At 56.1% G+C, this 27,377-nt stretch overlaps 4 protein-coding genes across 7 annotated transcripts; 1 reads left to right on the top strand and 3 right to left on the bottom strand.

Annotated features, from left to right (window-relative positions):
• Nucleotides 1-589: 589 nt before the first annotated feature.
• RIC8A (RIC8 guanine nucleotide exchange factor A) lies at nucleotides 590-6,391 on the bottom strand. The gene is made up of 10 exons (XM_030333185.1): nucleotides 6,216-6,391; nucleotides 5,943-5,990; nucleotides 5,268-5,855; nucleotides 4,721-4,812; nucleotides 3,810-3,960; nucleotides 2,645-2,740; nucleotides 2,415-2,559; nucleotides 2,196-2,340; nucleotides 1,729-1,848; nucleotides 590-1,377 (listed from the first exon to the last, which is right to left on the bottom strand). Exons 1-10 carry the CDS (start codon nucleotides 6,297-6,299, stop codon nucleotides 1,257-1,259), a joined length of 1,590 nt encoding a protein of 529 aa, XP_030189045.1. The 5' UTR covers nucleotides 6,300-6,391; the 3' UTR covers nucleotides 590-1,256.
• A 1,588-nt stretch (nucleotides 6,392-7,979) lies between these two features.
• On the top strand, nucleotides 7,980-12,233 carry BET1L (Bet1 golgi vesicular membrane trafficking protein like). Of its 3 annotated transcripts, none has more exons than XM_030333199.1 (5): nucleotides 7,980-8,101; nucleotides 9,242-9,333; nucleotides 9,613-9,669; nucleotides 9,813-9,912; nucleotides 10,366-12,233. In XM_030333199.1, the coding sequence occupies exons 1-5, from the start codon at nucleotides 8,083-8,085 to the stop codon at nucleotides 10,386-10,388; spliced, it is 291 nt and encodes a 96-aa protein (XP_030189059.1). In that variant the 5' UTR covers nucleotides 7,980-8,082; the 3' UTR covers nucleotides 10,389-12,233. The 3 variants fall into 3 exon arrangements, with proteins under 3 accessions (XP_030189059.1, XP_030189060.1, XP_030189058.1); XM_030333200.1 differs by having other exon boundaries at nucleotides 7,982-8,101; nucleotides 12,078-12,233; XM_030333198.1 differs by having other exon boundaries at nucleotides 7,984-8,101; nucleotides 9,813-12,233.
• Nucleotides 12,234-13,674: 1,441 nt separating this feature from the next.
• On the bottom strand, nucleotides 13,675-16,751 carry ODF3 (outer dense fiber of sperm tails 3). Of its 2 annotated transcripts, XM_030333881.1 has the most exons (6): nucleotides 16,643-16,751; nucleotides 16,044-16,244; nucleotides 15,597-15,698; nucleotides 15,297-15,418; nucleotides 14,364-14,504; nucleotides 13,675-13,764 (listed from the first exon to the last, which is right to left on the bottom strand). In XM_030333881.1, the coding sequence occupies exons 1-6, from the start codon at nucleotides 16,749-16,751 to the stop codon at nucleotides 13,675-13,677; spliced, it is 765 nt and encodes a 254-aa protein (XP_030189741.1). The 2 variants fall into 2 exon arrangements, with proteins under 2 accessions (XP_030189741.1, XP_030189742.1); XM_030333882.1 differs by lacking the exon at nucleotides 14,364-14,504.
• A 1,689-nt stretch (nucleotides 16,752-18,440) lies between these two features.
• Nucleotides 18,441-19,763, bottom strand: SCGB1C1 (secretoglobin family 1C member 1). The gene is made up of 3 exons (XM_030330871.1): nucleotides 19,709-19,763; nucleotides 18,903-19,102; nucleotides 18,441-18,473 (listed from the first exon to the last, which is right to left on the bottom strand). Exons 1-3 carry the CDS (start codon nucleotides 19,761-19,763, stop codon nucleotides 18,441-18,443), a joined length of 288 nt encoding a protein of 95 aa, XP_030186731.1.
• Between the last annotated feature and the right edge of the window lie 7,614 nt (nucleotides 19,764-27,377).

Raw genomic sequence — 27,377 nt, 5'->3', positions numbered from 1 at the left:
TCTCCTTAAGGGAATACAGGTGTTAACAGTGGCTGTAGAAAGGGGACCTTGAGGGGTGTGTGGGCATTCCTCCCACTAGAATAACCCAAGGATGGAGAACGTGCCCCTGGATTCACCCTGGAGGTGAGCCCAGTGCCACTTCCCACGGAGCACCAGCACCCCTCGCGGAAGGGCGTCAGGCCATGTTCACTCTGCTCCGGCATCTAACCACCCCGTCCCCACTCTCCACCAGGCCTTCCCAATAATGTCTCTAGGATTGACATCTAAGTTATGGAAGGCCTTAAGTCATTTAGAAACCTTGGCTGGTCCCCAGCCAGACATGTTCTCAGGCCATACTTCCTGCGCCTGCACAGGCCCCTTCTGCTGGGGTTGCCCCAAGGCCCAGCATGGATAGCACCGCCCGGCACATCATCCTGACCCCTGGCTCCCACCCTGCGTGTGCTCCCTTGGGCGCTGTTTCACCACCTGCCGTGCGTTTAAGAGAGTCCTCAGAGAGGGTCTGGTGGCCTCCACAAGAACAAAAGACATGAATGATGATCTAGGAAAAGGACTGAATTCTGAGAACAATGAAATTAATTCCTCACACACATTCTTGCTCGAAACTCTTTATTCCAAGATATTTCAGTGATGCTTTGTGGTACACGACAGAAATCCAGACTTGTGGTTTTACGAGGTGCGTTTCCCTTCGTGTATTTGTCTACGCCAGTGGGAAGGCCAGGATTCCACTGTCACAACCAGTGAGAGCTTGGCTGCTGTGGACACTTATAGTAGAGTGCTGAGCGAGGACCAAGAACGCACAGGAGGCTCCCAGTCCTGAGCTCAGTGGGGACAGAAATAGAGCATACCTTGAAAGTACATTTCTGACATTAGGATACAGGGTCCTAGCAAGTTCTTTTCCTGTCAGCTGCAGCGCCTGCCTGACACAGAAGCTCTGGGCCGGTATGCCAGCCCTGGACATGCTTGCCTGTGCATGTGCCCATGCTCAGCTCCTGCCCCCAGGCAGCAGCCTCTGCACACATCCTCTTGGCACACGAGACCACCTCATCTGTGGAGATCACGGTGGAGTTCCCAGAGTTGCAGCAGGACAAGGCCCTCACAGTCCTAAAGATAAGAAATTGGACCAGAGACAAACCATTAACAGAACTTTGGAAGTAAAGAGAAAAGGGTCTCCAAGCATGGCTTCCCTGGGTCACAGTCCCAAGGCCATCTCTGGAAGCAGCACCAGTTCTGAAGGGGGAACAGAAGAGTGGGTGTCCTCAGTCGGGGTCTGAGTCGGGTTCCGAGGAGAGCTGCCCTTCCATGGTCTCACAAATGGCATCCTGCAGGGATGTGAGCTGACCCCGGGGACTCATCCCCATAGGCTGGATGACTCTGTGCCTGTGGGGGAAAAGCATGGTGGGGGAGGGGCACGGCATGTGGGGCAGAAGTCGGGTTCACCCCTGGCCAAACAGGCCTGAATCCAAACTGCTACCCAGTGGCTTTGAGACCTTATGCACTCTAGAATTCTTATTTCTCCAGGTCTCAATTTTTGTCATCTACGAAACAAATGTAATACCAACCGCAAGTCTAATCCTTTCCTGGGGCGTTTCCTGTTTCCGACCTTAGTAACACAGCCTTGCTAAGCCCAACTTTAACCCCACTTCCTGGCGCTCACAGGACCGGACACGGGTCCTGGGCTTCTGTTCTCCCTTCTCCCAGCTGTGGGCCCCTCCTTGACACAACACGTACCTGGAGAGCTTGTCAAACATGTTCACCAGCTTCATGGCCTCATGTTCCTTCTGCTCCTCTGTCATGCCCTCCATGGGGTTGGGCGGTTCTTCCTCCACCCTCCCGGTCACTGGGTTTATGCTGCTTCCCAGGGGAGGGATTGTGGGGAATGCATTAGCGACTCTCTAGGACAGGAGGCGGCTGCATGGGGTGGGTGGAAGCAGGGCAGCCACAAGAGGGCTCTTTCCAGGAGCAGCAAGGACCCAGCCCCTGCTCGGGGGATATCCTGGTCCCCCGACTGCCTGGCCCCACTCAGCCCACACTCACAAAACATCCTGACACCAAGACAGGTTACTTATGCGACCCGTGCCTGACTCCCAAAGAGTTCAGCCATCTGTCATCTTGTCCCACCCACCCTGCGAGTCCATATGAGTGTGGGAACAGGGACCAGGGTGAGTGAGAGGAGCCGAGGGTGTAGGGGCACACACCTGGCCTTGGCTTCTTTGTACTCCTCTGTGTCCGTGTCCTCGTCCTCCGAATACTGGCCCTCAGGCCGGCCCCCAGCCATGAGGCCCCTGGCAGCCAGGAGGCCAGCAGCGTTCCCGTAGCCCGTGTACTTGATGAATCGGGGCACTGAGAAGCAGGGCAGAGATCAGTGTGTGAGGTGGCTGGGAGGGATAGGCGCTGGGCCAGATCCTGCCACTCACCACTCTCCGAGCACAGGACAAACAGGAACTCAGCTGCCACTCTCTTCACATCAGTATCCAGGTGCGTCATGAGGCGAACAAGCTTGTTCCGCAACAGCTCCCCGACCTCGGGCCGCGTCCTCACGTCCCGCAGTGGGGGCAGCACCTGGGGAGGCAGCCGTCCCTCAGCCTGGGCCTGCAGCAGCTGGGGTCTGTAAGCAGGGTCCCGCCCCGGCCCCTGTGCCCCATACCTGGGCCTTCAGGAACTTCCTTGCAGGGCGGTGCATGCGGGCACACTCCGTCAGCACGCTCAGCACGGGGGCCACGCTCTCTTTCAGCCTGTGCGTCTGCAGAGGAGCCTCTGTCACCGGGGCTGTGCCCCCACCTGACTTGAAGTGGGGGGGGGGGGGGCAAACACACGCACACCAGACGGTCCTGGCAGGAGGTGCTCAGGAAGTGGCCTTGCCCTGGTTAGTCAGCTGAGGGGCCAAGACTGGGCACATTCTTGTGAATTTGTGTGAATTTCAAGAGGGCCACAAATGGAACTTAACTTAGGATGCACTCACATGCTCTGTGACCTGGGGCAAATAACTCATCTGCTCTCACTTCCTCGCCTACATACCAAGGTTGCACGGGAAATACAGAGCATTCAGTTATTAGCACACCACTGGCACATGACCTGTCCTCAGAAAACAACAGCCAAAACACAAAAAGAAAATCTCTATTCTGTGGGCTTCATGGATCCAGAGAGCTCCTGTCCTTCCCCGGCCTTCTCCTGAGTTATCTCCCTGGACCCCAACCCCAGCAGCAGCAGTGGTAGGGACAGTCACAGCCATCACATCCAATGCCAGGCGTTTGTACTCCAGCTCACAGCATATATGCGCGATGTGGATTCTGGAGGTGTCCGTCTAATCCCACTCCCTTGCACTCTGTAGCTTGTGTGATGTCTGCAAGCTCCCAGAGAAGCTGGTCAGAGGTCTGGCCAATGTCCTGTGTGCAGGCCCAAGAACCAGGGAGCCTCTGGCTCAAGATGCCTGTGGGTCCCTGCAGGGATGCTTGTTCCCACGGGCCACCTGTGTGCAGCAACACTGAAGTTCTACAGTCACAAGCAAGGGCTGGGGACTTCTCAGATCACTCAAAAGAGATCCACAAAGAGATCTAAAAGGTAAGTACTTTGTTTTAAAACTCGTGATAACCAACGAAATGAAAACCTTCAAATATGTGTGTGAGGGTCCCCATATTTCTCAGGGAGGAGGGGTCTGGTGGCTGGACCACAGAGCAGATGGAGAAATTGCCTGACTCACACTGTCAGGCTGATCTCCACTTACCAGTGGGTACCGTGAAAAAGCACGGACCACAGCTGCTGGGGAAAGTCAGAGCCACTGAGGTACCCACACGGTAGGTCCCTCTGCCCACCTGGTGCAGACGCTTTTCTAGGAAGCTGAGGAGGACATGAATCACATCCATGTTTGCTCCCAGGAACTCCAGGGAACCTTCGTGTGGCTCCAGGGTAAGAAGGACGTCCAGACACTTGAGGGGCAAATTTCCCAAGAGATTCACTGTGTGGCTGAAGACAGATGGGGGAGAGGGGCTTGGTAAGTCTGGTTCCCCTGCACAAGTACAACCCTTGGTGCCCCCTGCAGAGGCCACATGTGATGTGAACTAGCATCCAGGGACTTAATGGCCAGCAAGAGGCCAGAACTTAGAGTAGGACTAACCTCAGAGGCTCATCCCACTCAGTGGGGTGAGTTCCCAAGGAAAGGGGCACCCTCTGTCTGGGTTGAAGCGCCACAGACACTCTTGAAAGCCAGAACCTGGGGGCACCTGGGTGGCTCAGTCAGTCAAGCGTCTGGCTTCAGCTCAGGTCATGATCTCACAGTTCGTGAGTTCAAGCCCCACATCGGGCTCTGTGCTGACAGCTCGGAGCCTGGAGCCTGCTTCAGATACTGTGTCTCCCTCTCGCTCTCACCTCCCCTGCTCGTGCTCTGTCTCTCAAAGATAAATAAACATTAGAAAAAAATTAAAAAAAAAAAAGCAAGCCAGAACCTGCCTAAACACAGGTCATGGAGAAGAGAGGTGAGTAACCACGTTGCCCTGTAGATACCACACTGCCTGTTGCTACCACCCAAGTTCCAGGGACACGTTCCTGTCCGCAGATCCAGACACTTGTCCTGATCACGTAGTACTGTAGAGACACACTGATGTCTGCTCCCAGCCAGACAGATGAAGACTCTCTAGGGTGGAGCCTAGCCCACAGCCAGAGCTGGGAAGCACTGTTCACACACGCGAACACACTTCCCTTCCATCTCGAGAGGCCGCACCCTCACCCGTGAAACTCTTCTGTGCGGTCTCCAGCAGCAGCGACCATCATACAGTGCCGCAGAATAGTCCCCAGGTGCCGATAAAGGGCAGCATCTTCCTGACCAAAAAGAAAGGTGTTCTTGTGAGAGGAAGCACCGCTCCAGGATCATGTGCAGAGACCATGCATCTCCTCTACTTGCCCTCTTCTACTCTACCTTCAGAGTGTTTCTGTGATCAAGAACGTCACTAAGTCCTCTTGGGATGAAGTCACAGAGTACTCTAGCCACATGGTCACGGCCTCATGGTGGGAAATCTCCTACAGCTTCCCCACGCACCAAACAGCCCTCCTGCTAGGCTGGAAGAGCCAGACATGCCCTCCACCTCTCTCAGAAATCTTCTCCAAGGCTCCCTGCCCAAAACGTGCATCTCCTTGCCTCCTCCCGATAAGCTAAGAGCTCCACCTGCCCTCTCCCCATCTGATGCCCAGAAACTTGCCAGTATTCCTACAGGCAGACAGATCCAGGAAACGTCCACACCGCTAAGCTCTACCCACGGACTCAGGTCAGCCCTCACCTCATCCACTTCCCTCTTAATGGAGTCAAAGGTGATGTTGAAGAGCACTTTGAGGATCTCCATGGCCCGCTCAGTCTCCTGGGGAGGAAGGAGCTCAGGAGGGCCCCCATCAGGGGTCATTCCCAGTGTCAGCTCCAAGGCAGCAGTCAGCAGGCGCACCCCCTGCAACTCCTGAAACAGCTGCTGGCGCGCATCAGTGCGAAGTGCCGTGAGCAAGAAGAGGAGGCGCAAGTCAAAAAACTGGACTTCGTGTGGGAAGCTGCTCTTGTGATACAGCCCCACACGCTCTGCGAGCCTCACCACTAGGCGGGCTTCTGCGGCCAGCACCTGTGCCACCGGGCTGCTGAGCACGAGGTTGCACAGGCACTTAAGGGACTCGAGTACAACGTCCATGTCCAGAGGCTCAGGGACGGACCCCTCCAAGGCGATGCCAGCATAGGAGGCAAGTGCCTGCAGGCTCTGGCGGCTGGTGAAAGGCTCCAGGCAGCTGCGGTCTCTGGTCAGGATGCGGATGCTCTGCAGCCAGGTGACGCGGCGGGACGGTGGCAAGCCCCGCTCCAGAACCGCGACCAGCAGCTCCGCCAGTCTCTGTGGGCAGGAAGAAGAGCGGCTCCACCAGGCCCCTTTTCCCGGGACCTCCCATCCCTTCCCCTTTACCCCTCGGTCAGCACCCACCTTCCTGTCCTCCTGTTGGGCATCATCAAACGTGAAACTCTGGGAGTTCTGCAGAGAGACCCAGGGGCTCAGGGGCACAGATCCACACCAGGCAGGACCCGCGCTCCGTGGATGGGAAACAGCCGGCGCCCCGCCCCACCCGCCCAGCGGCGAGCGCACCCGGACTCTCTCCCGGTAGCAACTCCTCACCGACTCGGCGCCCCGCCCGCCGCGCTCGCGGCCCACCCTGCCCCACCTCTTCTTTCGTGTACCACGTTCACGGCTCTCGCTCACCTCCCGGTTGTACGTGCGCAGAGCCTCCATAATCACATCCTCCTCTCCCGTCTCCACAGCATCCGCAACCACCCGGGGCTCCATGGCGCCCCCGGGATACCGCGCCGGGCGGGTGGGAGAGGCTTGGCTTTGCGACTCCAGGATGAGCCCGCTCGCTCCGCCCTGACTCGCCGCGCGGGGGAAGCCGGGATAGGGGTGCGCGGCGCCGCGGGGCGGGGCCAGGACTGCGCGCGGGGGAAGCCGGGACCGGCGTACGCGGCGACGCGGGGCGGGGCCTGGGTTGTGCGCCGGGGAGGTCGGGACCGGCGTGCACGGCATCTCCCTCGGGGCTGTATTAGGGCTGCGCGCGGAGGAATCTGGGACGGGCACGCGCGGGGCTGTGGGGCGGGGCCGGGGCTGCGCTGGGAGAGGCCGGGATGGGCGTGCGCTGAGGCTCTGGGGTGTGTCAGGGCTGCGAGCTCCTTAAGGAGGCGAGACCTGGACCAGCTGACTGGAGCTTGAAGATTTTGCCCGGAGTTAGCTGGGGTTTCAAAGATCCTACTCGGTGATCGTCCGACTTTGGGGCCTAGTAGCCTCCGAATCTAACAGGGACCCCTGCTTCTTGGACTGGAATTCCCAGCAGGCGAGGACCTCAGCCCGCTCTACCAACCCCTCCCATCCACGCCCCTCTTGATGGACCGAACGAGTGGAAGTCGAGGGGAAAGTCCAGGTGGAAAAGAAAGGACTTTGCAGCCCGGAGACCACCTGATGTAGTAAACAGGGGTTTGAGTGCCTACTGCATGCGAGGTCCCTGCTTTCGTAGAGGTTGTGTTCCAAAGGTGAACACAAGGAAACACGGACAAATAAGACGCCGATAGGCAGCCATAGTCCTGTGATTTAAGAAAAAAGGCGGAGAGCCTGGTGGGCCGCAAAGGGATCTGATGAAATGCCACTTTTGGAGACTGGACGATAAGAAGTGATCTGGGGGAAGGTCATGCAAAACAAAAAGAGCAGATGGGAATGGTCGTGGTGGGAGAGAAGCAGACCTCCTTGAAGCTTAAAGAAAGGGGAGAGTGGGGAGGGGTCAGGATGAAGGCAAAGCATTATCTTGTGCAGCAACTTCCTGGGTGTGTAACCCAGACACAGTCTGGCCTCGACTCAGCTTCCTCTTTTGAAAAGCAGAGATGGTAGAAATTCTCGTTTCAGTGTGTTGTTAGGAGGACGAAATGACACAGAGCAAACGCTTCAGTAGGGTGGGGAGGTATCCACTGTGCAACAAGCCTATGTTGACTATCTCCTTCGCACCGCGCCCTCAGCGCCCGGGTGCAAAGGCAAGCGCCCGGTTCCTACTGTCGCCACCACCCCCACACTCTGACCCTTCGTCTGGTTCATTTTCCTTCAGAGTGCTCTCACCCCTGCATCTTCTGCAGCGCCCGCTCGCCCCAGGCCTTGATCTCCACTGTCCCACCAGCAGTAACCGGGGCCGGGACTCCCACCGCAGCCTGGCGGAGGCGGATGCCCATTGAGACCCCTTCCAGCCTATCTCGCCTGATAAAAGGCCTGGGAGCGCTTCCTACGGGGGACCTGACCCCGCCTTCGGCGCGGTTGGCTGGTAGAAGTGTCTGTCAACGCAGTAATTGGCAGGGGAAAGCACCAACCAGCAAGCCGTCCCCAGAGCCGACGGCCCGTCCCCTCCCCTTGTCCGGCGGCGGAACAGACCTCAGGCGGGTTCGGCTCCCATCACGTCACCCCGGCGGCCGGACCTCGGCCGGAAGTCGGCGTGCCCGGGCGGAAGGGGCAGGGCCGGAGGCCCCTTCCCGCTGCTGCGCCACGTCCGCAGAGGCTGTGGCCGTGCCGTTGACGGAGACCCCGGCCGGGGCCGGGAGCGATGGCTGACTGGGCGCGGGGTGAGCGCGGGGGAGCGAGCCGGATGGCGGCGCGGCCGGCCGTGGACGATGCGGCTGCCCGCTGGAGCCGCCTCCGCCCGCCCCTGCCCCGCTGAGTGGCCGCGGCGGGGAGAACTGCCGGCGGGCGGAGCCAGGCTGCGCGCGGGGGGAGGGGTCTCTGGGGCCCTGCGGGTGCTCCTGACCCTGCGAGGTCGTTCTGCCTGGGGCCTCTGGCGGGCCACGGGCCACAGGTCCCGGAAGCTGGCGTGGGAGAGGAGGCTTTTGCGTGGTGGGGTGGCCTAGGCTGGCCCGTCTGCCCTCGGGGAAGCCCCTGTTCTCATCTGGGATTGGGATGCTGATGGCCTGTGTCGCTGGGCTCTTGTAACTGTTAAGGGGTTAACGAACATGAAGTGGTTGGCAGGACGTTAACAGCCTTTCTTTTGGGGTTTGTATTCATCAGTGATTCCTAAGGCTGTGCCTCGGTGGCATATTAAGGCATCCTGGCCGCCGCAAAATTGCACTCCGAACTTGGGGGGAGATGGTTCCCACCCACCTGATGTGACAGATTCAGCATCACTAGTCATGGGTCAGGGCGTCCTGTAAGGTGTGGGGTGTAGAGGTGAGCAGACCTAGGGCCTGCACTCAGGATCGACCTCAGCCCCCACTTTTGGGTGTTGGGAGCTTTGCGAATTTGTTTCCTCTTTGGTCACTTGTCATCTCTTCAGAACCCAGTTCATGGGCCATCCCTGCCAGGGCCTTTGTGCTTCCCTCCTGGGTGCTCTTCCTGCCAGAAATAACTATCTTATCTATCCTTATGATGCCATCTATGGAGGGATCGTGCAGGTTCTGTGACAATATCAGAAAGTGCTAGTAGGACTGTACCCCTTTGGGGTGCCTAGATATGTTTACAGGACATGTGCTCACATGACAGGTGCTCACACGCACTGTCCTTTACACAGCCCGTCATGTGTGACGTCCATGCACTGGATCCCGGGTTAGGGTTGGGCCCGCTCCACAGATGTGAACTCAGTCCTCTGAGACTTCCAGCATGGCTGGGGTGGGATTGGAGTGAGAGCCCTGAGGCCACAAAGGGCTGACATGCAGGGGTCAAGGGCAGTGCTCACAGGTGGATGCTCCCCCTCAGACTCTCCCTTCTCGCAGCTCAGAGCCCCGCCGCTGTGGAGGAGATACTAGACCGGGAGAATAAGCGGATGGCCGACAACTTGGCTTCCAAGGTCACCAGGCTCAAATCGGTCAGTGGTGGTCGTCCCTTCACCTCCACCTAGCACCCTGGAGTGGGGACCAGAGGGAGGGTAGAGGCTGGGAAGGGCTTCACGTAGTTCCCATCTTCCTTGTCTCATCCATGGCAGCATCCATCCGTGTGAGGTCCGGGTGACACCTGAATCCTGATCTCTGCTGGTGGTACTGTGTCTGGCAGAGTTGTTGGCAGGGTCTGCTGGTCTTACGGGGGGTCAGGCGCCATCCAGTGTCCCTTCTCTGGCCTGACCTTGCCCCCTCTGTGTCCTGACCAGCTGGCCCTGGACATCGATAGGGACGCAGAAGACCAGAACCGGTACCTGGACGGCATGGTAAGGGTCTGCAGTGTGCGCGGGCATCGCGGTCAGCTCTGCCCCACACCGCCTGCTGTGCAGGCTCCCAGCGTGCCTGCAGCACCTGCGTGTCGGTCGTGGAGATGCCCCCCTGTGTGACTGTGCTGGGATTCCTCCCTCAGGACTCGGATTTCACAAGCATGACAGGCCTGCTCACAGGGAGTGTGAAGCGCTTTTCCACAATGGCGAGGTCTGGGCGAGACAACCGGAAGCTTCTATGTGGTATGGCTGCAGGCCTGATCGTGGCCTTCTTCATCCTCTCGTATCTCCTGTCAAGGGCAAGGACATGAGCCACTAGGAACTGGCTTCTGTGAGTGCCCGGGGCAACCAGGGTCTCCCCCTGCCTGGTGTCCTGGGCTCCAGAAGACCTACGTACAAGATACTCCTTTGAAACGATGATCGTGGCTTGGGAATCTTTTTCCTGTGTGACTGGGAGTTCGTGGCTTCCTCTGACCCCGTGAGCTCATGTTGGCCGGTCCCATGTGTGTGAGGGTCTCTTTCCCTTGGAGAAGCCAAGGCCCAGCTCTCTGTACTGTTCCGGGTGTTAGAGGCTCTGGCAGAGCAGGTCTGACCTGAGCAGCTGGGAATCCTGGACATGGCTACCTGTGGCTAGCAGCCTTCCCCTGTTCCTTGGGGCTTTGGCGTTTTAAGGCTCTGTCCCGTCCTTGTCTCTAGGTCAGGCCACATCTGAGATCTGAGGTGCCTGGAGCTGACACAGGAAGGGGGTGTGGCTGTGAACTTCGAGCACCATTTCTACTCAGAGATGGCAGATACTCTTGGCTAGGGCTGTTGGGCATGGGTAGATCAATGTTGAGGGTTCCGCCCTGAGGCCTTGCCTGCCCTCCGGACCGTCGGGAAAGGGCAAGGGGCCGTGGATGAAGGAGTGGACTGCAACCTTGGCTGGAGGCCCTGGGCCCTCCCAGTCCTTCTGGATCTCACAGTCTGGTATCCAGGAGAAGAAACTCCCCGTTTTCTCAGGATTCGAGAGCTACCCAACACCAAAGGTGTATTTCCGCGAGACCAGACCTTTAGAAGCAGTTCTGTCTGGCATTTCAGAGTCAGGCAGTGTGTGTGTTGAGGGGGGCACCTTCTGTGGGTCAGGACAGGAGGCTTCCCTACAAGGACTCTCTTCGTAGGACCTGTGGGTCGCTTCTGGAGTGTCAGCAGGCAGCTTCCCATCCACCAAGCGAGGCCCTTTGACAGTGACTACCACCTTACTGTGGGGACGCTTAGTTATTCTTGCATCCCTCTGCAGACTGCCCTCCATGCCCACCCACCGTTTGTTCCCTGGGCCCTCACGGCCCACTTGGCCAGCCCCATGTTCACACAAACCGAACCACAGGCCCAGCTGGACCAGCGGCATCTCACCCGCTGGTGAGATGTGGTGAGGTGTCGGCACCCTTGCTTGTGCACAAATACATGTAAGAAACGACTCATTGGCTCTGTGTCCTTCCCCGTCTTCTGTCATCCCAGTTACTCCCCTTACTCCCTGAAGACTGTTGGCGCCCTGTCCACCTCCTTGCCCGGGTCACACACATTGACCACACATCAACTCTCTTGGCCCTACCTTGCTCTGGTCTCCAGCCCTGGGCACTGCCCCTGTGGCACTGATGCCTGCCTCCCCTTCCAGCAGGATTGGCCTGTATCCTCATATGGTCATTCCATTGTACCTGCTGGCCCTCTCAGCCTCCTGGAGGAGGAGGATCCCACCTTCCTACTTCTGAGTGTTCTGTTCTGACTGCCTCTGCTCCTCCAGATGCTCATTTCTCATCCAGTGAGGTCGGCTTACATGCCTCCGTGTCTCTGGGACTTCACTGTTCCCCCTTACTCCCTGGCATTCTCAGGCTCCCGTGGTCCTGCCTCCCTTCCCAGTCGCCACACTCTATGGCTTTGACTTAGTCCTCTGCTCATCTCACCTTAAATCTTGCCACGGGCGCGTGCCCACTGGCCACTGTGCTGGCAGCTGCCGAGGGCATTGCAGACACACCCTCACCCTTCATCCCCCACTCTGCCTGGGTTTGTGGTGCTGACTTCACTTTCTGAGAACATGCTCCATTGTGGGAGCCACGCCACACTAAGCGAGCTGTGCCTGCTCGTCCTGCCATGGCAGGCTAGTTTCCATTCTGCACTTGGGTGGTCTTGCTGAGTGTTTTCTGCTGTCTCCCTGAGACCTCCAGCTGTAACGTTCTCTCCTAAAGTTTCCATCTCTGCTGCCAGCTATTTTGGGGTCTGGGTTTTAGTTCCTTTCTGATTGACCTTTTGGTCTCTCATTCTCGTTGCACTGGGATGGATTCCGTGAGGGGGGCCTGGCCATTCTGCCAACCTGTCAGAGGCTTCACCCTCTTCCTGCTCAGCCTTGTGCACTCAGCACCTACTTTTGTGCCTAGGCGGGGTTTGCTGATGTTGGTGCCTGAGACTAGTAACCCAAGAAGGACCCGGGGACCCAGTCTGTGCCAAGGTAGCTGCCAGGCTCTATCCCGCAGTTCAAGGACAAGGCGTTTACCAATAAAAATTTGGAATAAACAGTTTCATGGTGGAGTAAACACTGTCTTTGGCGTCCTCATTTCTTTGGGTGCTTGAGAGTTTCATCTGGAACTGACTCAGTCCACAGACAGGCCATGGACACTGCTGGTCCAGACCCCACTTCTTCCCTCTCTCGTTCTGCCTTGTCCCTGTACCCTCCCTCCCTCCCTCACTTGGCCCCCGCCGCCCTAGGCAGGTAGTCACAGGCTTACCACTTTCTCTGCCAAGTTTCTGTAACTCAGATAGGGTGATGATAGTATTACTCCCAAGGGTTAGATGAATAAATGTGAGGTGCTCAGAACGCCGAACCTGACGTGGTTCCTGCTGGGCCAGGGTCAGCAGCCATATTGTGCCCTGTGTGGCTATGGCTGGCAGGCTCACGGGGACAGCAGGCAGGACCACCCATCTTGAGGTTCTCCGCGACCTCCCCAAGATCAAGGTGAAATCCAGACTCCATTCCTCAAGGCCTGGCCTTAGACTCCAGGAGGCCTCTAGAAATGCCTGTTTTGGGCCTCACTCAGATGCCCCCTTCCTGGTCCTTGTCCTCTTGTGCTTCCTGTGTTGCCTTTGCTGCATAACAGATCACTTAAAACTTAGTCACTTACAGTAATTTTTGTCTTGGGATCACTGTGGTTGGAATTTGAGACCCGCATGGTGGGGACAGCTCTCTGCCTAGAACATTAAGGCTTCAGCTGGGAGACCCGAGGCCAGGGCTGCTGTCACCTGAAGGCTTGCTCACATCCCCGCTGGTTGATGCTGGTGTGAGCTTGCGGTCCAGCTGTGCTGGCTGCCTGGATGTTGATGTGGCCACATCACTTTCTGGGGGCACACCATGGTGTGAAGTGAGCGAAGCGAGGGGGATACACAGGCAGAAGCTGTTTCCTCTCTATGTCATGGCCTGGCGTCAGGAGTATCACTTTATTCAGGGTGGTCACAGGCCCTAGTGGGGACCCAGATCTCATGGGTGAGAGTGAGTCATGCAGGCAGAAGACCACACATAGGAGGGGATAGGTGCTCGTGTGACCATCCCTGGCGTGTACGACGAAATGCGAGGTGAAGGGCCTGAGGCAGAATTAGGAGGGTGGGCGCCCGAGGGTCCCAAGCCCTCCTCTCTGTTCAGACCCCAAGCCCTGGAAGCCAGGGTAGGACCCAACAGCCTATGTTGGGGGGGGGGGGGGCTTTCTGAAAAAGCTTGATTCTACTGTCAAGACAAACCCATTACTAATGGGATCTGTGGTTTATTAAACATGTGGGCACAGCACAGCAGGAAACAAGATTAGCAAATGGGAAAGCAGCATAGAAAAAATAACTGGTCACAACTGTCCAAACAGGTATGCTCTGCCCTACAGGGCCAGGCTGGCCACAGCCCAGCTTGGGGAGGAGGCGTCCCTAGCCCACGGCCCAGATGTGGGAACATGATGTGCAGAGGCTGTGGGTGATGGGGTGCGGTGGGGGCCAGGGCTATTCCACATCCACCACGAGGGGCATCATGTAGTCAGAATGTTTGATGCCGAAGGTGACGATGGGGGCACAGGGCTTGGTCACTGTCACCTGGGGAGGAGAGGCTGTGAGAGGCTCTGGCACCCCTGCCCCTGCCTGACAGGTTCTGCCCTCCCTGGGGCTAGAGCTGCTGACAGTGGCTTCACTGTCCTTCCTGAGCCCTGGGCCAAGGTGACCAGCGCCAAAGCCACACTACTGGGTTTGGTGAGTGTTCTGCACGCTAACTGTCACTGGTGTCTAGGGAGGCAGGACCTGCCAGCTGGGGAAATGGTATGTCAGGAAAGCCTAGCATTCTAGGGATGCATGGACACTGTGCCCCCCACAGGCTCACAGGCCCTTCCCCCCCACACCCACTCTGGGCTTGCTCCCCAACTACTCCTCTGGCCTGTGCCTCCCCCTGCAACCAGGCTGTGCCCCTGCTGACTTCACACCCCCGAGATGTATCCCCCAACAACTCAACCACACAGGTTGGCCTGTGTTCCCGGCTTCCCAGGCTGTGCCCCATCACCCCTTCTGAGTGGTGCCCCTTCTCCCCCCCACTGGGTTGTGACCATCCCTATGCTCTCTGGGCCATGTCACCATCCCCACTCCCTCCTCACTGTAACTCCCCACCCCTCATGCCACCCCTCTGGGCCCTGCTCTTCCTGGACCTTCTCAGGGCTGTGGGCTCCTGGTCCTGGCTTGAGGGTCTTGTCCCCTGGGGGCTCCACCCGGGCTGCCATGGTGTATTGTGGAGCCTTGAACTTCGTCACCTGCACATCCGTCTGGCGGTAGGCTGCAGGACCTGGGGTCTGGAAGGTGAAAGAGGCTCAGACAGGCTTGGCCTGCCAGGGCACGTGATCCCAAAGGGTAGGCGGCCAGCATCGGACAGTGCGTTTCAAGCCTTGAGTCACTGTGTGTCTGTGTGTCCAGGGGTCCCTTCTGTCTCCAGACAACAGTCACACTGTGGGATGACCTTCTCTGTGTGGGACATTACTCCTCTACTGAAGCCTCACCAAGGCGATGACACCTCAGTGTGTCAGTCCCAGGCTTGTCCCTTTGGTGTGTGCAGGAGAGGCCCCTTTGCAGCTGGGATTCTGTCCTGTGGGATTTGATGGCCGTGGGCTGGACTGGCGGGGTCAGCAGTGCTGTGAAACCACTTTGGAAGTCTCCCCAGGCTCCTCAACCTCCTGAACACATGGCCACCTCAGGGCCTTTGCACTGGCTGTTTCTGCAGCTGGAACCCTCCTCCCCCAAATATCTCACATTTTACTCCTCTCCTTCTTCTTATTTTCCTGCATGCCACCTTATCGAAGGCTGCTCCCAGCCTCCCTGCAGCACTCCATAAATCCCTTCCTTGCTCCACTCCCCCGGCACTGTTGCTATCTCCGTCCTTGTCCATTGTCTGCCCTTCCTCACCCCAGGAATGTAACCTGGGGGTGCAGGGGACAGGGTGGTGCCATGCATGTGGCAGACACCGGAGGGTGAAGAGCTGATAGGTTTCACTCTGATGGGACTGGGTTCTGGGGAGGAAGGGCCAGATGGACTGTCTCTGGGGGATGAACAGTGCTGTGCCCTGGGTGGGGGGGGGGGGGAACCCTTGCCTTGTGAAGGTCGTCGCTGAAGCTGCCCAGCTTGCTGCGGCCTTTGATAGAGAAGGAGGGTTGGGACGCCTTGCCAACGGTGTGGGGCCCCATGACCACAGGCAGCATGTAGGCGGCAGGGCCTGTGGGGCGCACAGGCAGTGAGTCTCAGGTTGGACAGAATCCTGCATGCAGAGTCTTAGCTCCTTTCCTGAAGTTTGCCACTTCTAGGAGTGCAGCCATCAGGTTACCCTGTCTCACCTCCCCCACCCCCCGGGTCCCCACCCTGGTTGGATGTTGGCTATCAGGGCTGGTGCACACCTGGGGTGCTGTCCACTTGGAAGGTCTTGGTTCGGGCAGAAATGGAGTGGCTGGGTGCTGAGTCAAACACGTGCTTGGCCGATTTCTCTGGAAAGTAGTCACCTGGCTCGGGAGAAGAGCGGAGGGCGTGCTGGGAGGGGATGGTGACCGAGATTGGTTAGGGGTATCCCGGAGTTGCAGGAGTGGGCGGGACAGGTGCAGCTTTGGAGGGGGAAGGGCAGAGTCTGGTGTGGGCCTGGTGTGGGGACGTAGGGCAAGAAAAGCCCAAGTTAGAACTGGGCTTGAGGGTCTCCGAGGCTGCTTTGGGCCTGGTGGTGTCCCTCGAGAGGAAAAAGAGGGGACAGGAGAGCCAGGATGCCTGTGCTCCTTCACACCTTCACCTGGACAGGACGTGCAGTGGCCACCAGCAGGGTTGGGCAGGTCTGCGGCTGGGCCAGGCTCACTTACCGGGGCCAGGGGTCATGATGGTCTTGGTACAATAGCGCCCCAGGATGGAGTAGGCAGGGCCAAGGTCCTTGCCAGTCCTCAGTATCTTGGGGTTCACGCTGTAGCGGGGCCCTGGGGAGCAGTTCTCTGCCAGGAGCATGGGGGCCCCACGGAAACTGTAGGCTGGTGCACGCAGCTTGGTGGGTGTGTGCTTCACAAAGCCTGTGGGGCAGGGGTTCTGAGCAGCCCGGAGTAAGATGCCGTCCTTCTCCCCACCCTATTGACCCCAGAGGGGTTGATGGGCTGGGAGTCAGGGATGAGCCCCCAGCCTTCCCAATGCCCTCCCTGCTCTGAGCCTCTCCAGGCCCACCCCCTGCCCCCACTCAGACCCTCCTTAGGCCCACCTCAAACTTTCCCTAGACCCTCCCCAGACCCACCCCAGGCCCACCCATGCCCTCCCCAGACCCTCGTCAGACCTCCCTGACCCTCCCAGAACCTCCCCAGACCCGCCCCATGCCCTCCCAGTCCCTCTCCAGACCCTCTCCGGGCCCATCCCGAGCCCACCTCAGAGCTGGCTTCTTCCCCTACCCCAGTCCCATCCCAGGCTCCCAGGCCCTTACCCGTGGTGGGTGGAATCAAGTACTTGGGTCCTGGGCTGCTGTAGAGGGCCATGATGGGCCCCCGGGGGCGATGGGGCCTCCAGGTGCCCACCCATACTTCCTCTGCCATGGCTGGCTCTGTCCATGGATGGAAGGGTGACCAGGTGCTGGGAAGTCCCAACTCCCCACCCTATCCCTGTCTTGTCCCCACTGGTGGGCAGAACTGCAGGCCACAGCCTCCTCATAAGGTCTTGAGCTGGGGCCTACACAGAGGTTATGCTTGGAGGAGTGGGCTTGCTCTGCCCTCACCAGCCTCCAAGAGGAGGAGCATTAGACCCTCATGCACAAGATGGGAAGGGCTGTCTCCTCCAGCCTCACTGACCACACTTCCCCGGCTCTGCAGGGGCTCTGGGTAGGTTCCTCCTATTCAGGGGATGCTGGGCACCACTGGGCAGGGAGTGGTGGGCAAAGGTGGAAAACTTCTTGGCTGAGGCTGTGCTGTGGGGCAGGGAGAGGGCCACTCCAGAGGGGCCCTTACCTCTTCAGTCCAGGAGCTGCACTCAGAGCAACCTATGGACCGGGCCTCCTTGGAGGTCGTCCCGTCGCACCGGCCTCAATGCCAGGCAGTTCCCAAAAAAGGGGCATGGAAAGGAAGGCCTTTCCCTCTCTCTCCTCTTCCCAGGGGGCTTGGAGAATTGGGTGGGGGTGGGGAGAGATCCTGGCCCCTGAGCTCTAGAATGCAGCTCTGTGGGACAGCAGGTTCTAGATCACTCTCTGTATGATGAAGACAATGGCCTCTGCCCAGGGGACCCCCACCCTCACCAGGCATGGCTCAGGTCAGGACTTTGCTCTGCTCCTCACTGTGGTGGGTAGGGCAGAGGCTTGGAGGGTGGGAAAAGGGACAGTGAGGTTCTGTACTGGAAGGTGAGGCCACAGGGCCCAGAGCTGGAGTGGCCAGAGAGCAAAGGTTGTGAGGGGCAGAGATGAACCTAGTCAGCCTTGCTCCCAGTGAAGACCACTGATCTGGGGAAACTGAGGCACAAGAAGGCTCCAGCAGTTGGGATCCTGGGTGAGGGTAGGGTCAGCGCTGGTTGGGGAGTTTGGGGGGTGGCGCTGAGCTGCTGCCCTTCTGCGGAACCTTTCCAGACCCTGCTCTCCCTCCTGTGCCACTGCTGGCCATGCCCACCCCTCGACCACGGGTGTCCTCAAGACCAGGTGCACTTTCTTCTCCACTTTGTCAAGGTTCCTCTTGGGGATAGGGCTCGGGTCTGCACGTCTTCCAGACAGACTCTTTCCTTGGGTGACTTTAGGGGGAATGCTTTCAACCCCTGGACCTGTGCCAGGTGTATATTGTGGATATTTATTGTCTTGGAATGACAGTCTTCAGACGCAGAACGCCCCCAGCCTGACCTCCCAGTTCTAGCCTCATCGTCGGCCTGGGGCTCTTTGCCCTGCCTCCTCTGACGCACTGGTCCTGCACCCCACCGCTGCCTCTGTAGCCCTTCCTGCGTCCACTCCCCTGCCTGTCCGTCTTGCTCTGTCCGCCTACATGGGGGTCTGGTGGGTCTGCCCTCTGTGTGGGGCTACTTCTACGTGCATGCTCTGCGGATGTGACCCCGTGTCTGTGAATCCGCATATCCATGCGGTTGTGTCCCTGACTGTGGGGAGAGACAGGAGCCAGAGCCTGAGCTGCAGGAGGCTTTATTGATTGAACAGTTTTATGATAAATTTACACGCGGAGAAGTGGTAATGGGGCAGTGTGGCCATTGCTGCTTGTGTAGCTGGTCCTGTGGCTGCTTGGAGACACGACTGGGGTCCGCTATGCATCATCTTGACTGCCCAGCACTTGCACCTGGAAGGCAGACAGGTGTGGGCCCAGAGGGCTGGGGGTCCCATACCTGGTGATCGATAACTAGAAAGCCCCATCCTGTTGGGCGGGTAGGCCCAGGCCAGCCCCTGGAGGACCGTAGGCTCTGGCACACTTCAGCCAGTCCCCTCCTAGCAACGGCGGAAGTGGTGCGTACTTGTAAGTGGGTGTGCCATATGCATGTATGTGCTCTTAGGGGAGGCTGAGGCTGCTCTGGGGGAGTGAGGTCTGGGATGTCCACTTCCGCTGACTGAGGCAGGTCAAGGTGTCTGTGGGGTGGTGGCTGTATTGGGGTGATAATCAGGAGTCATAGCATTTGGTGGAGGGCTAGTGGGGCAGGGCTGTGTGTCCTGCTGGGGCTGCAGACCTTCAGGGAATGGGGTGACCCCCCCGCCCCCACCCCAGCCTTGGTACCAGCAGCTTGATCAGCTCCGCCTTGTGCATAGGCTGTAGGCCGTCGATACAGGACTTGAGCTCCGTCAGTGCTGCCTTGGCATCTGCATTGACATCATACTTGCCAAGAGGTCCCTCATATAGCTCCTCTGGGGACCCCACCAGCAGCGTTTGCAGGAAGTCCATGAAAAAGTCACTGTTGTCATCCCCGATGGCCAGCCCTGTGAGGTGGGGGCAAGGTGACACCAGCACAAGAGAATTCCATTCCAGCCCACCCCAGACCTCCCAGCACTCCAGCCTCGGCGGTGTCCAGAACTTCTGCATCAGTGCCCACCTCACTTGCCCCAGGTGTGCCCCCATGATCACCCTGCCTCACCTCCCCCAGGTCTTACTCCATAATACCCCCTAACTCTACCTGGCCACAGACCCCTCCTGTCACCCCTAGCCTCGGCAGCGTCTCCCACTCTGGGGTTCCCTGGCATTACTAGGGAAGGGGCGGCAAGACCCTAATGTGGCTGGAATTCACCCTCTGAGTGAGGTTGGCTGACCTGGGGCTTGGAGGGTTGGGGTCAGGCTGGGCTGGGTTGGTGACATTGGGCTTGGTGACGCTAGGGCTGGGGCAGAGGTTGGAGCTGGGCTGGGTGGGGACTGGGGTTGGCGGGAGCATCGGGGGCATCTGCCCACATCTGTGTTCTGTGATGGAGGCCGGTCGGGCACCTAGGAAGACCGCCGCCCATCCTTGTGAGGGGCCTAGTGTCTGGGTTTTAGCCCCCCAGGTTCCTGTCTGCCCCCCACACATGGGCCCTGCTGGAAGCACACAGACTCACCGCAGGAGCAGAGCAGGGTGAGGGCCACCAGCAGGAGGGTGCTGCTCCCCTTCATGGCAGATAGCAGAGCTCCCTAAGGAGCTGCCTCTGCAGGCTTTATGCCCCACAGGCGGCACCTGGCCTGGGGGCGGGCCCAACCTGCCCGTCAAGACCTTGGCAGTGAGAGCACAAGTTGGGCAGCCAGAGGTGTGTCCTCACCCTGGGCCCCCATGGGTGTCAAGGAGCAACAGGCTTGGGGTGCTGTGTGAGGGGCAGTCGGCTTGTGGTTGAGTTGAGTGGACGTGGGAGAAAGTCAGATGTGAGGTCGCTGAGGAAGAACAGTGGGGGCTGGGGCATCACGGGCCTCCGGCCATGCCTGGCTTGTGGCTGAGGGTGACAGGTGACAGGTTCTGGGGTTGGGCTCAAGCCTTTCTTTTTGGCTGGGAATCCCTGCTCTGCTCAACATGCCTCAACATGCCACTGGGGCAGGGGTAGGGGACTTCCTGGCCCTGAGAGTCTGGGTAGTGGGAGATGGGCCCAGGGCTGCAGGAGGCCCGAGTGGATAGCAGGGTCCAGGGGGTGGAGGTCGCCTCAGAGGGACTGAGGCGAGACGAGTCAGGCCACGCCTGGGGACTGGTGGGATTATCCCATCACGGCAGGAAGCGAGGAAGGGTCACCCGAAACATATTTTCCTTGTATGGCAGGCGAGCCCCGGGAAGTGTAGGATTTGGGGGAGATGGTTCTATGTTAGAATGGAGATAGGAGACTGAGACACCTGGGCGGCCAACCAAACGGGCCCAGGAGCAGCTATTCCTGTGTGGGGCCTGGCCCCTCTCCTGTCCCCTGCTGCCACCTGGTGGTGACTGATGGCATCCTGCTGGACTGGCATGCTCACCCTCAGGGTGCCCGTGAGGGCTCAGGGGTTTAGCCCCTGGCCAGCCCTGGGGGCTCCTCATTCAGACTTTGGAGGGAGGTGTGGGGGAGGCTTGATTACCATGGTGACTTTGTCGCCCTGTCCCTCACTCACCTCCACCTGGTCCTGAGTCTGTCACAGACACCAGACCCTTGTCCTGTGTCCTCCTGAACACAGCTTCTCAGCCACGCAGGTGACTGCAATTCTCTTTGCTGGCACACAACAAAATCCAGAGATGGTCTAACCTGTTCATACACATAATTCCAAAAATACAGGACAAATAATGTGTACTGAGATCACCTGTAACAAAACAATGTGGCTGCATCAGTGAGACTGTACTCAAGGCAATGTGGAGCCCCGGTCCCCAAAGGCCCCAGGGGTCGTGGCTTCTGGGATGGCCACTTGGCAGCCTAGTGGACACACAATGTTACATTAGCTTCAGGAGTACAACACAGTGATTCCACAATACTCTTACTCAGAGCTCCCATCTGTCCCGTACAAAGTTATTACAATGTGACCGGCTCTATTCCCTGCGCTGGGCTGTGCCCATCACCATCCTTCACTCACTGGTCTCTGGCTGCCTGTTGTGTCACCTGGGTGGATGTTTAAAAGTGCCAGCCCTGGACTTTGACGTAGCTCAGAAGCAGTGTCCCCGGGGGTACCACCTGGGCTTCTGTTGTTCTGAATCCCTCCAGATGATTCTGACCGTCAGGCTGGGCTCTGATGGAGACCAGTCCACCCAGCTTTAATTCCTCTTCTCCATTTTCCTCCCACCTCTCCAGAGTGTTCTCTGGGTGGAGGTGGACTGGGTACCCCTCTGGCTGCACTTGGATCGTGGCTTTTCTTCTTCCACAAACCCCAGCCCCTGGAAGCACAAGCTGTTAGCAGTTGCCCTGCAGCCTTTCCTGGGCAGTGTCGGCGACAGAATCTCCAACCATCTCCCAGTTGATGAGGACTTGAGCAGTAGAGTCAGTCTTGCTCATTACCGATCGTGGTGACTTTGCTTGCACACACCTAATCCACCTAGGTTCTAACCCCCTTCTCCTGGCCACCTCACTTTTCCTTCCTTCAGTCAGCCACTGCCAAGCTCATTCCCTGGCCTCCACAACACCAATGGCTATGTTCCTCCACTTCTAGTTCAAGTGCCCTCCCTCTGACTACGTCCTCTGTTCCTCAGCTTGCCGCCTCTGGTGCCCAGCCTGGCTGACCGTCACAGTGCACACACACTTCCATGCCCTGGATTCACGGCACCGCCATTATACCGCACCCCTCCCTTGCTTGCAGCTGTGCTCCCTCCCCTCTCTCCCCTCCCCCTAGTGCTGGATGACTCCACCTCTCTCCTTCCACCTACCAACTCAGCCAACCTCTTGTCAAGACTTCACCTTGGGTGGGTCCTTGGTGCTGCCCATGACTTCTAGATCTCCAGGGTGGGTGTCCTCACATCCTTTGAGATGGCTGCTTATCACACCGCCCCTCTCATCTTACCTTCTGGGCCTTGACTTGTATCTCACTGAGAAACTGAAGAAATCAGAAGAGAAACTACACACAGTCCCGACACTGCATCTATGTCTGCCTTTCTTTGCAGGCATATATCTGTGTGTCTTCATGTCGTATGCAAGGACCTGTCTTCACACACCAATGGCAATGCAACAAAGGCCTCCCCAATGGAGGACTTACTGCCCCTCTCTCTACAAATCAGGGTTTTATCTCTACCACGTCATGCATGTCAGCATTTATTATGCTCTAACATCACCCGATTTCAAGCAAAATACAGCAAAACACAAGAGCCTCCTCTTGACACTGGTGATGGAGGCCACCCCTTGGCCCTTCAGACTCTCGCTGCTCTGCCGATTCTGGTTCGGTGCCCCAGGAGGCTCCCAGCTTCCGTTTTCTGGTTGGGTTTGGCTAACAATTGGGGGCAAATAGGTTCAGCATCCATTAACATCCTCATTGCAGCAGTGTCTTTATTTGACGGAAAATTAAATTTAAAATGTTCAATCAAAAAACTCCACATCTTATTGGTTCATAAGGTGTTTGGTTACAGTTTTCACAGATGTGCAAATGCCAAAATAATACTTGTTAATAATGGAATTCATTATCACAATCTGCACGAGCCTCTGTTCTTCTGGTTTTTTATTTTTATTTTATTAGTGTGTATTTATTTCTGAGACAGAGCACGAGCGGGGGAGGGACAGAGAGAGAGGGAGACACAGAATCCAAAGCAGGCTCCAGGCTCTGAGCTGTCAGCATAGAGCCGGACGTGAGGCTCGAACTCACAGACCGTGAGTTCATGACCTGAGCCAAAGTCAGGCGCTTAACCAACTGAGCCACCCAGGCACCCCTGTTCTTCTGGTTTTTTAACATTTATGCGTGCTCTCTGACCTTATGTGTCTTAATGAAAATGCATGGCATTCTGTTCTTGCACGGAAATATTAATATCTTTAAATATTGAGGATATTAGATAAATCAGGGAGTCAGACTGTCTGATTCATGATGTTAATGAGCTGGGGCCACAATCCTTCATTTCTTGCCGAAACGCTAGGAGCCCATCCTCGTCAAGCATTCTCAGCTGGGCCCCTCCCCTTGATAACTACCCTATCTAAAAATGCATCACCAGTTGCTTATGATGAGCTTCCATTTTGTACAGAATAAAGAGAATAATCTTGAATTTAATGTGTCAGTTGTTAGGGAAGTCACAATTTTACTGCCTCTTTAAGCACACTGCTTGGGTCAGATGTTTTTCAGGCCAGACATTGTCATTAAAGAAGGCAGGGCTTTGACTAAGATCCTGGTGCAAGTTCATCATTCCAGGCAGCTGCTCCAGACCATTTTTCTCACTGCAGCTGTGCCGTCAGGGCTCGCCACACAAAGCTCAGTCTCCAAACTACACCTGTTGGCAATGTTGCTGTGCGTGGTTCAAATTGGTTCAGAGCTAACAGTTTTGTTGGCAATGAAGCTATAAACAAATTTCTCATTTTGCATCATCATCGTATTCAAATGACACATGCATTGTGTCATCCATAACAGTCCATCAGGCCATGATGGAAAATCTTTTGGTAGTTTCATTTATTCTGACTTCTATCACTGAACTTCTATTTCACTAACCAGCTCCTTGATGTGCTGAGAAGTGGTGTCTTTGGAAAGTTGTGCCCAAGCTCTTTCTATGCCACAGACACACCCAATATTTTCAAGCGATGACTTTGGTGCTTCAAGGCTGTGACGCAGTCTTCCATGAACATGTCAGCCTTCATGTATACTTGTTTGGTAACTTGGTACCAAGGTACCACTTTGTCAAGAACCTGAAAAGTACTGGTTTATGTATGTGAAATATTAAAAATCTGGTGCTGCCAGCTTCTCAACTTAATACTCTCTCTCTCAAGGAATTTGGTTTGGAACCAATTTACTTATGTTTTACCTGTGACTGTGGCTCCAGTGCCGATAGTCTCATTGCCTCAGCAGCTAGTCTGTCACCACAAGTAGCACACTGCAGTTTCACCCTTTTGCTGTTAATGAACATGGGACCAAGTAAACAAGAGACTGTTCTCCCAAGTTCAAAGAACACGAACTCTGCCTTTGTTTCTTTGGGATTGCTTTAACTGTCATCATGCGATTCACTCTTCCTGTCCCATTCAGAAAAGCGGCACCTATTCTTGGCAGTGGAAATCTCAGTGAATTGTGCTTTCCTAAGTTAGTGTTAAAGTAGAAATTAAAAAATAGACTTGAATAAAAAGATAATTAGTTTAAGAGAATACAGAGACAAATCATAGACTGGGAGAAAATATTTACAGAGAGATATATCTGATAAAGAATTGTTATCTAAAATATACAAAGAATTCTTAAAACTCCACAGTAAGAAAACAACCTGGTTAAAAATTGGGCAAAAAATCTAAATGAGCATGCCATCAAAGAAGATGTACAGATGGCAGATGAAGAGAAGTTCAACATCATATGTCATTAAGAACATGCAAATTAAAACAATATGAGATGCCCCCACACACCTGTTAGAACAGCCAAAATCTCAAAACATAGACAACACCAAATTCTCTAAGAGCCAGGGTCAGGATCAGGGTTTAGGGTGTGGTGATGTCTTAGGGTGATTATCTGGGCGGTCTTCAAGAAGACAGACCTGGGGTCCTTGGATGCTATATCTGCCAGGGACCCCTTCAGGCAGCCAGTCCAAATTGGATCTGACTGTTCTAGGTCTAAAGTTGTTGCCTGACAATGAGAAAGAATGAAATCATGCCATTTGTATCAACGTGGATGGAACTGGAAGGTATTATGCTGAGTGAAATAAGTCAGTCAGAGAAAGACAGCTATCATATGTTTTCACTCATATGTGGATCTTGAGAAACTTAACAGAAGACCATGGGGGAGGGGAAGGGGAAAAATTACTTACAAACAGAGAGGGAGGGAGGCAAACTATAAGAGGCTCTTAAATACAGAGAACAAACTGAGGGTTGATGGGGTGTGGGGAGACGGGAAAGTGGGTGATGGGCATTGGGGAGGGCGCTTGTTGGGATGAGCACTGGGTATTGTATGTGATGAACCATGGAGATCTACTCCCAAAACAAAGAGCACATTTTACACACTGTATGTTAATCAATTTGACAGTAAATTATATTAAAAAATAAATAGATAAAAAATAAAGTTGCTGCCTGAGAAAGATTTTTGGGGTTGTATGCCTCCACCCAGAAGGCAAAGCAGACTAGCCCTGGTTCCACAGACTTGTAGGGCACAGGCTGCCCTCTGCAGGCTGAGGGGGTGTGTAGTGTGCAAGCTGGGCGGGTCCAGGGAGCTGGAACAGGGCAGCTGTAGGGACAGGCCATGCCTGTCCCAAGGAGCTGATTATTTGGGGGCACCAGACATCTGCCTGATTCCAAGACTTATCCTACTCAAATGCACACATTTCCCCTGAAGACAGAGCTGGAGAAAGGTGCACTGCCTTGCCAGCATCAGACTCCACAAACTTGCTGGGGTTTCCTCTGATAAAACAGCTGGGAGCACTGATTGCTGTGGAAGTCAGCATCCCCAGCATGCGGTCAGTTCAGATGTGGGCTGACTGATGCCAGTTTAAATCTGCCACTGTGAAATGATTTTGGGGGGTTCACTGCCTCCTTTCAAATGGTTATGCACTTTGGTGGGGGCAGTCTGAACTCCACTGACTTGTTGGGTCCTGGATGCACCAGGCTGGCTGATCAGTGTGTACTGTGCACGCATCTCCCACACAACTATTTACCCAGGGAATCTGTACAGAGAAAAGTTCAGGAGAAGACTGGTCTCAGGAGCGGGCAGTTGAGGATGCATGGAATCTACCCATTTCCAAGCCTGAACCAACACAAATGACCTATTCTCTTGAAGGCTGAACTGGAGGAGAGTGGACCTCTTTGTCAGGATGCAGCTTGATTGACAGGCTTTGTTATTGTCCTATAAGAGATGCTTGTGAGACTTGAGGGTTGAAGAAGCAAGGGTTAGGGTTAGGGTTAGGGTTAGGTGTTATGGGTTAGGGTTAAAGTTAAGGTTAGGGGTTAGGATTAGGGTTAGGGATAGGGTTATGGTGTGGTTATGGTTAGGGTTAGCGTTAGGTCCCAGGAGGCTCCAGGCACTGAACACACAGTGCAGGAGGGAGGGTCCCAGTCAGGATTAGAGTTTAGGTTCCAAGGCCACACAACTCTATGGGCCACCGCTCAGGTAGGCCTCAGGAATCCTCTTGGGCAGCTGCATCCGGGCCTTGGAAATGATATGGTGATGTTCCACTTTCCATGCTGATTATTTTGCTCTGATTCTCGAGCCCGTGTGTGTATTGTTGTCAGACGTTGAAATTGGGTCCCCATGAGGAGAGAGCCTTAGCTAGGGTTAGGGTTCGGTCCAGGGACGTCATCAGGGCCGAAGCGACTCCAGTTTCGTGATTTCCCTCGAGGGGTGAATTGAGCGCCCATGCGAGGGTGTGGGTCAATTGTAGGGTTAGGATTGGAAATAGGTAAGGTTTAGGTTGAGGGTTATGGTTAGGGTTACATTTAGGGGTACGGTGAGGTCCCAGGATGCTCCAGGCACTGATGCCACAGGAAGGTGTGTGTCAGGTGCACGGTGAGTGTTAAAGATGAAGTGAGGTTTAAGATCAGGTGTATATTGAGCGTCACTCTTAAGATTAGGGTTTGGAGACAGGAGGCTCCTGGCACTATACCCCTCGTAGGGCAATGGTCTCCCCACAGGGCTGAGTGGAGGGCTCTTGTGAGTGTCCCAGTCAGGCTGAGTTTGGGTGTCAGGGCCACTCCTCAGGCCTCATCAAGTCTCCTGTGAAGCTCCTTCTTGTCTTTGGTAATGACATGGTGATGTCCAATTTCCATGCCGAGTAATCCTCCTCTGCCTCTGGGCCCCAAGTCCGTCGTGTCCTCAGACTTAGGTATTGGGTCCCCATTGGGAGAAATCTTTCAAGGTTAAGTTTCGTTCCAGGGACATTGCCAAGGCCAAAGCGACACCAGTGCCGTAATCACCCTGGAGGGCTGAATGAGGGTCCATGCGCTGGTGTGGGTCAGGTGTAGGTTTAGGTTTAGAGTTGGGGTGAGGTTTAGGTTGAGCGGTATGCTGAGTGTCACGGTTAAGTTTAGGGTTAAGTCCCAGGAAGCTCCAAGCGCTGAAACTCCAGCAAGGTAGTGGTCTTCCCGGAGAATTGAGTGTAGGCCTCATTGGGTGGGCTGTTCAGGCTTAGTCTTTGTGTGCCAGGGCCCATGTGTGTCCCATCTTCAGTTGGGCCTCAGGAGCCCCCTGGTGCAGCTCCAT

Source organism: Lynx canadensis, chromosome D1 (assembly GCF_007474595.2).
Source record: "Lynx canadensis isolate LIC74 chromosome D1, mLynCan4.pri.v2, whole genome shotgun sequence".
Taxonomy (NCBI): Eukaryota; Metazoa; Chordata; class Mammalia; order Carnivora; family Felidae; genus Lynx; species Lynx canadensis.
The sequence above is the reverse complement of the archived record's forward strand: the minus strand, read 5'-3'. Positions and strand labels throughout refer to the sequence as shown.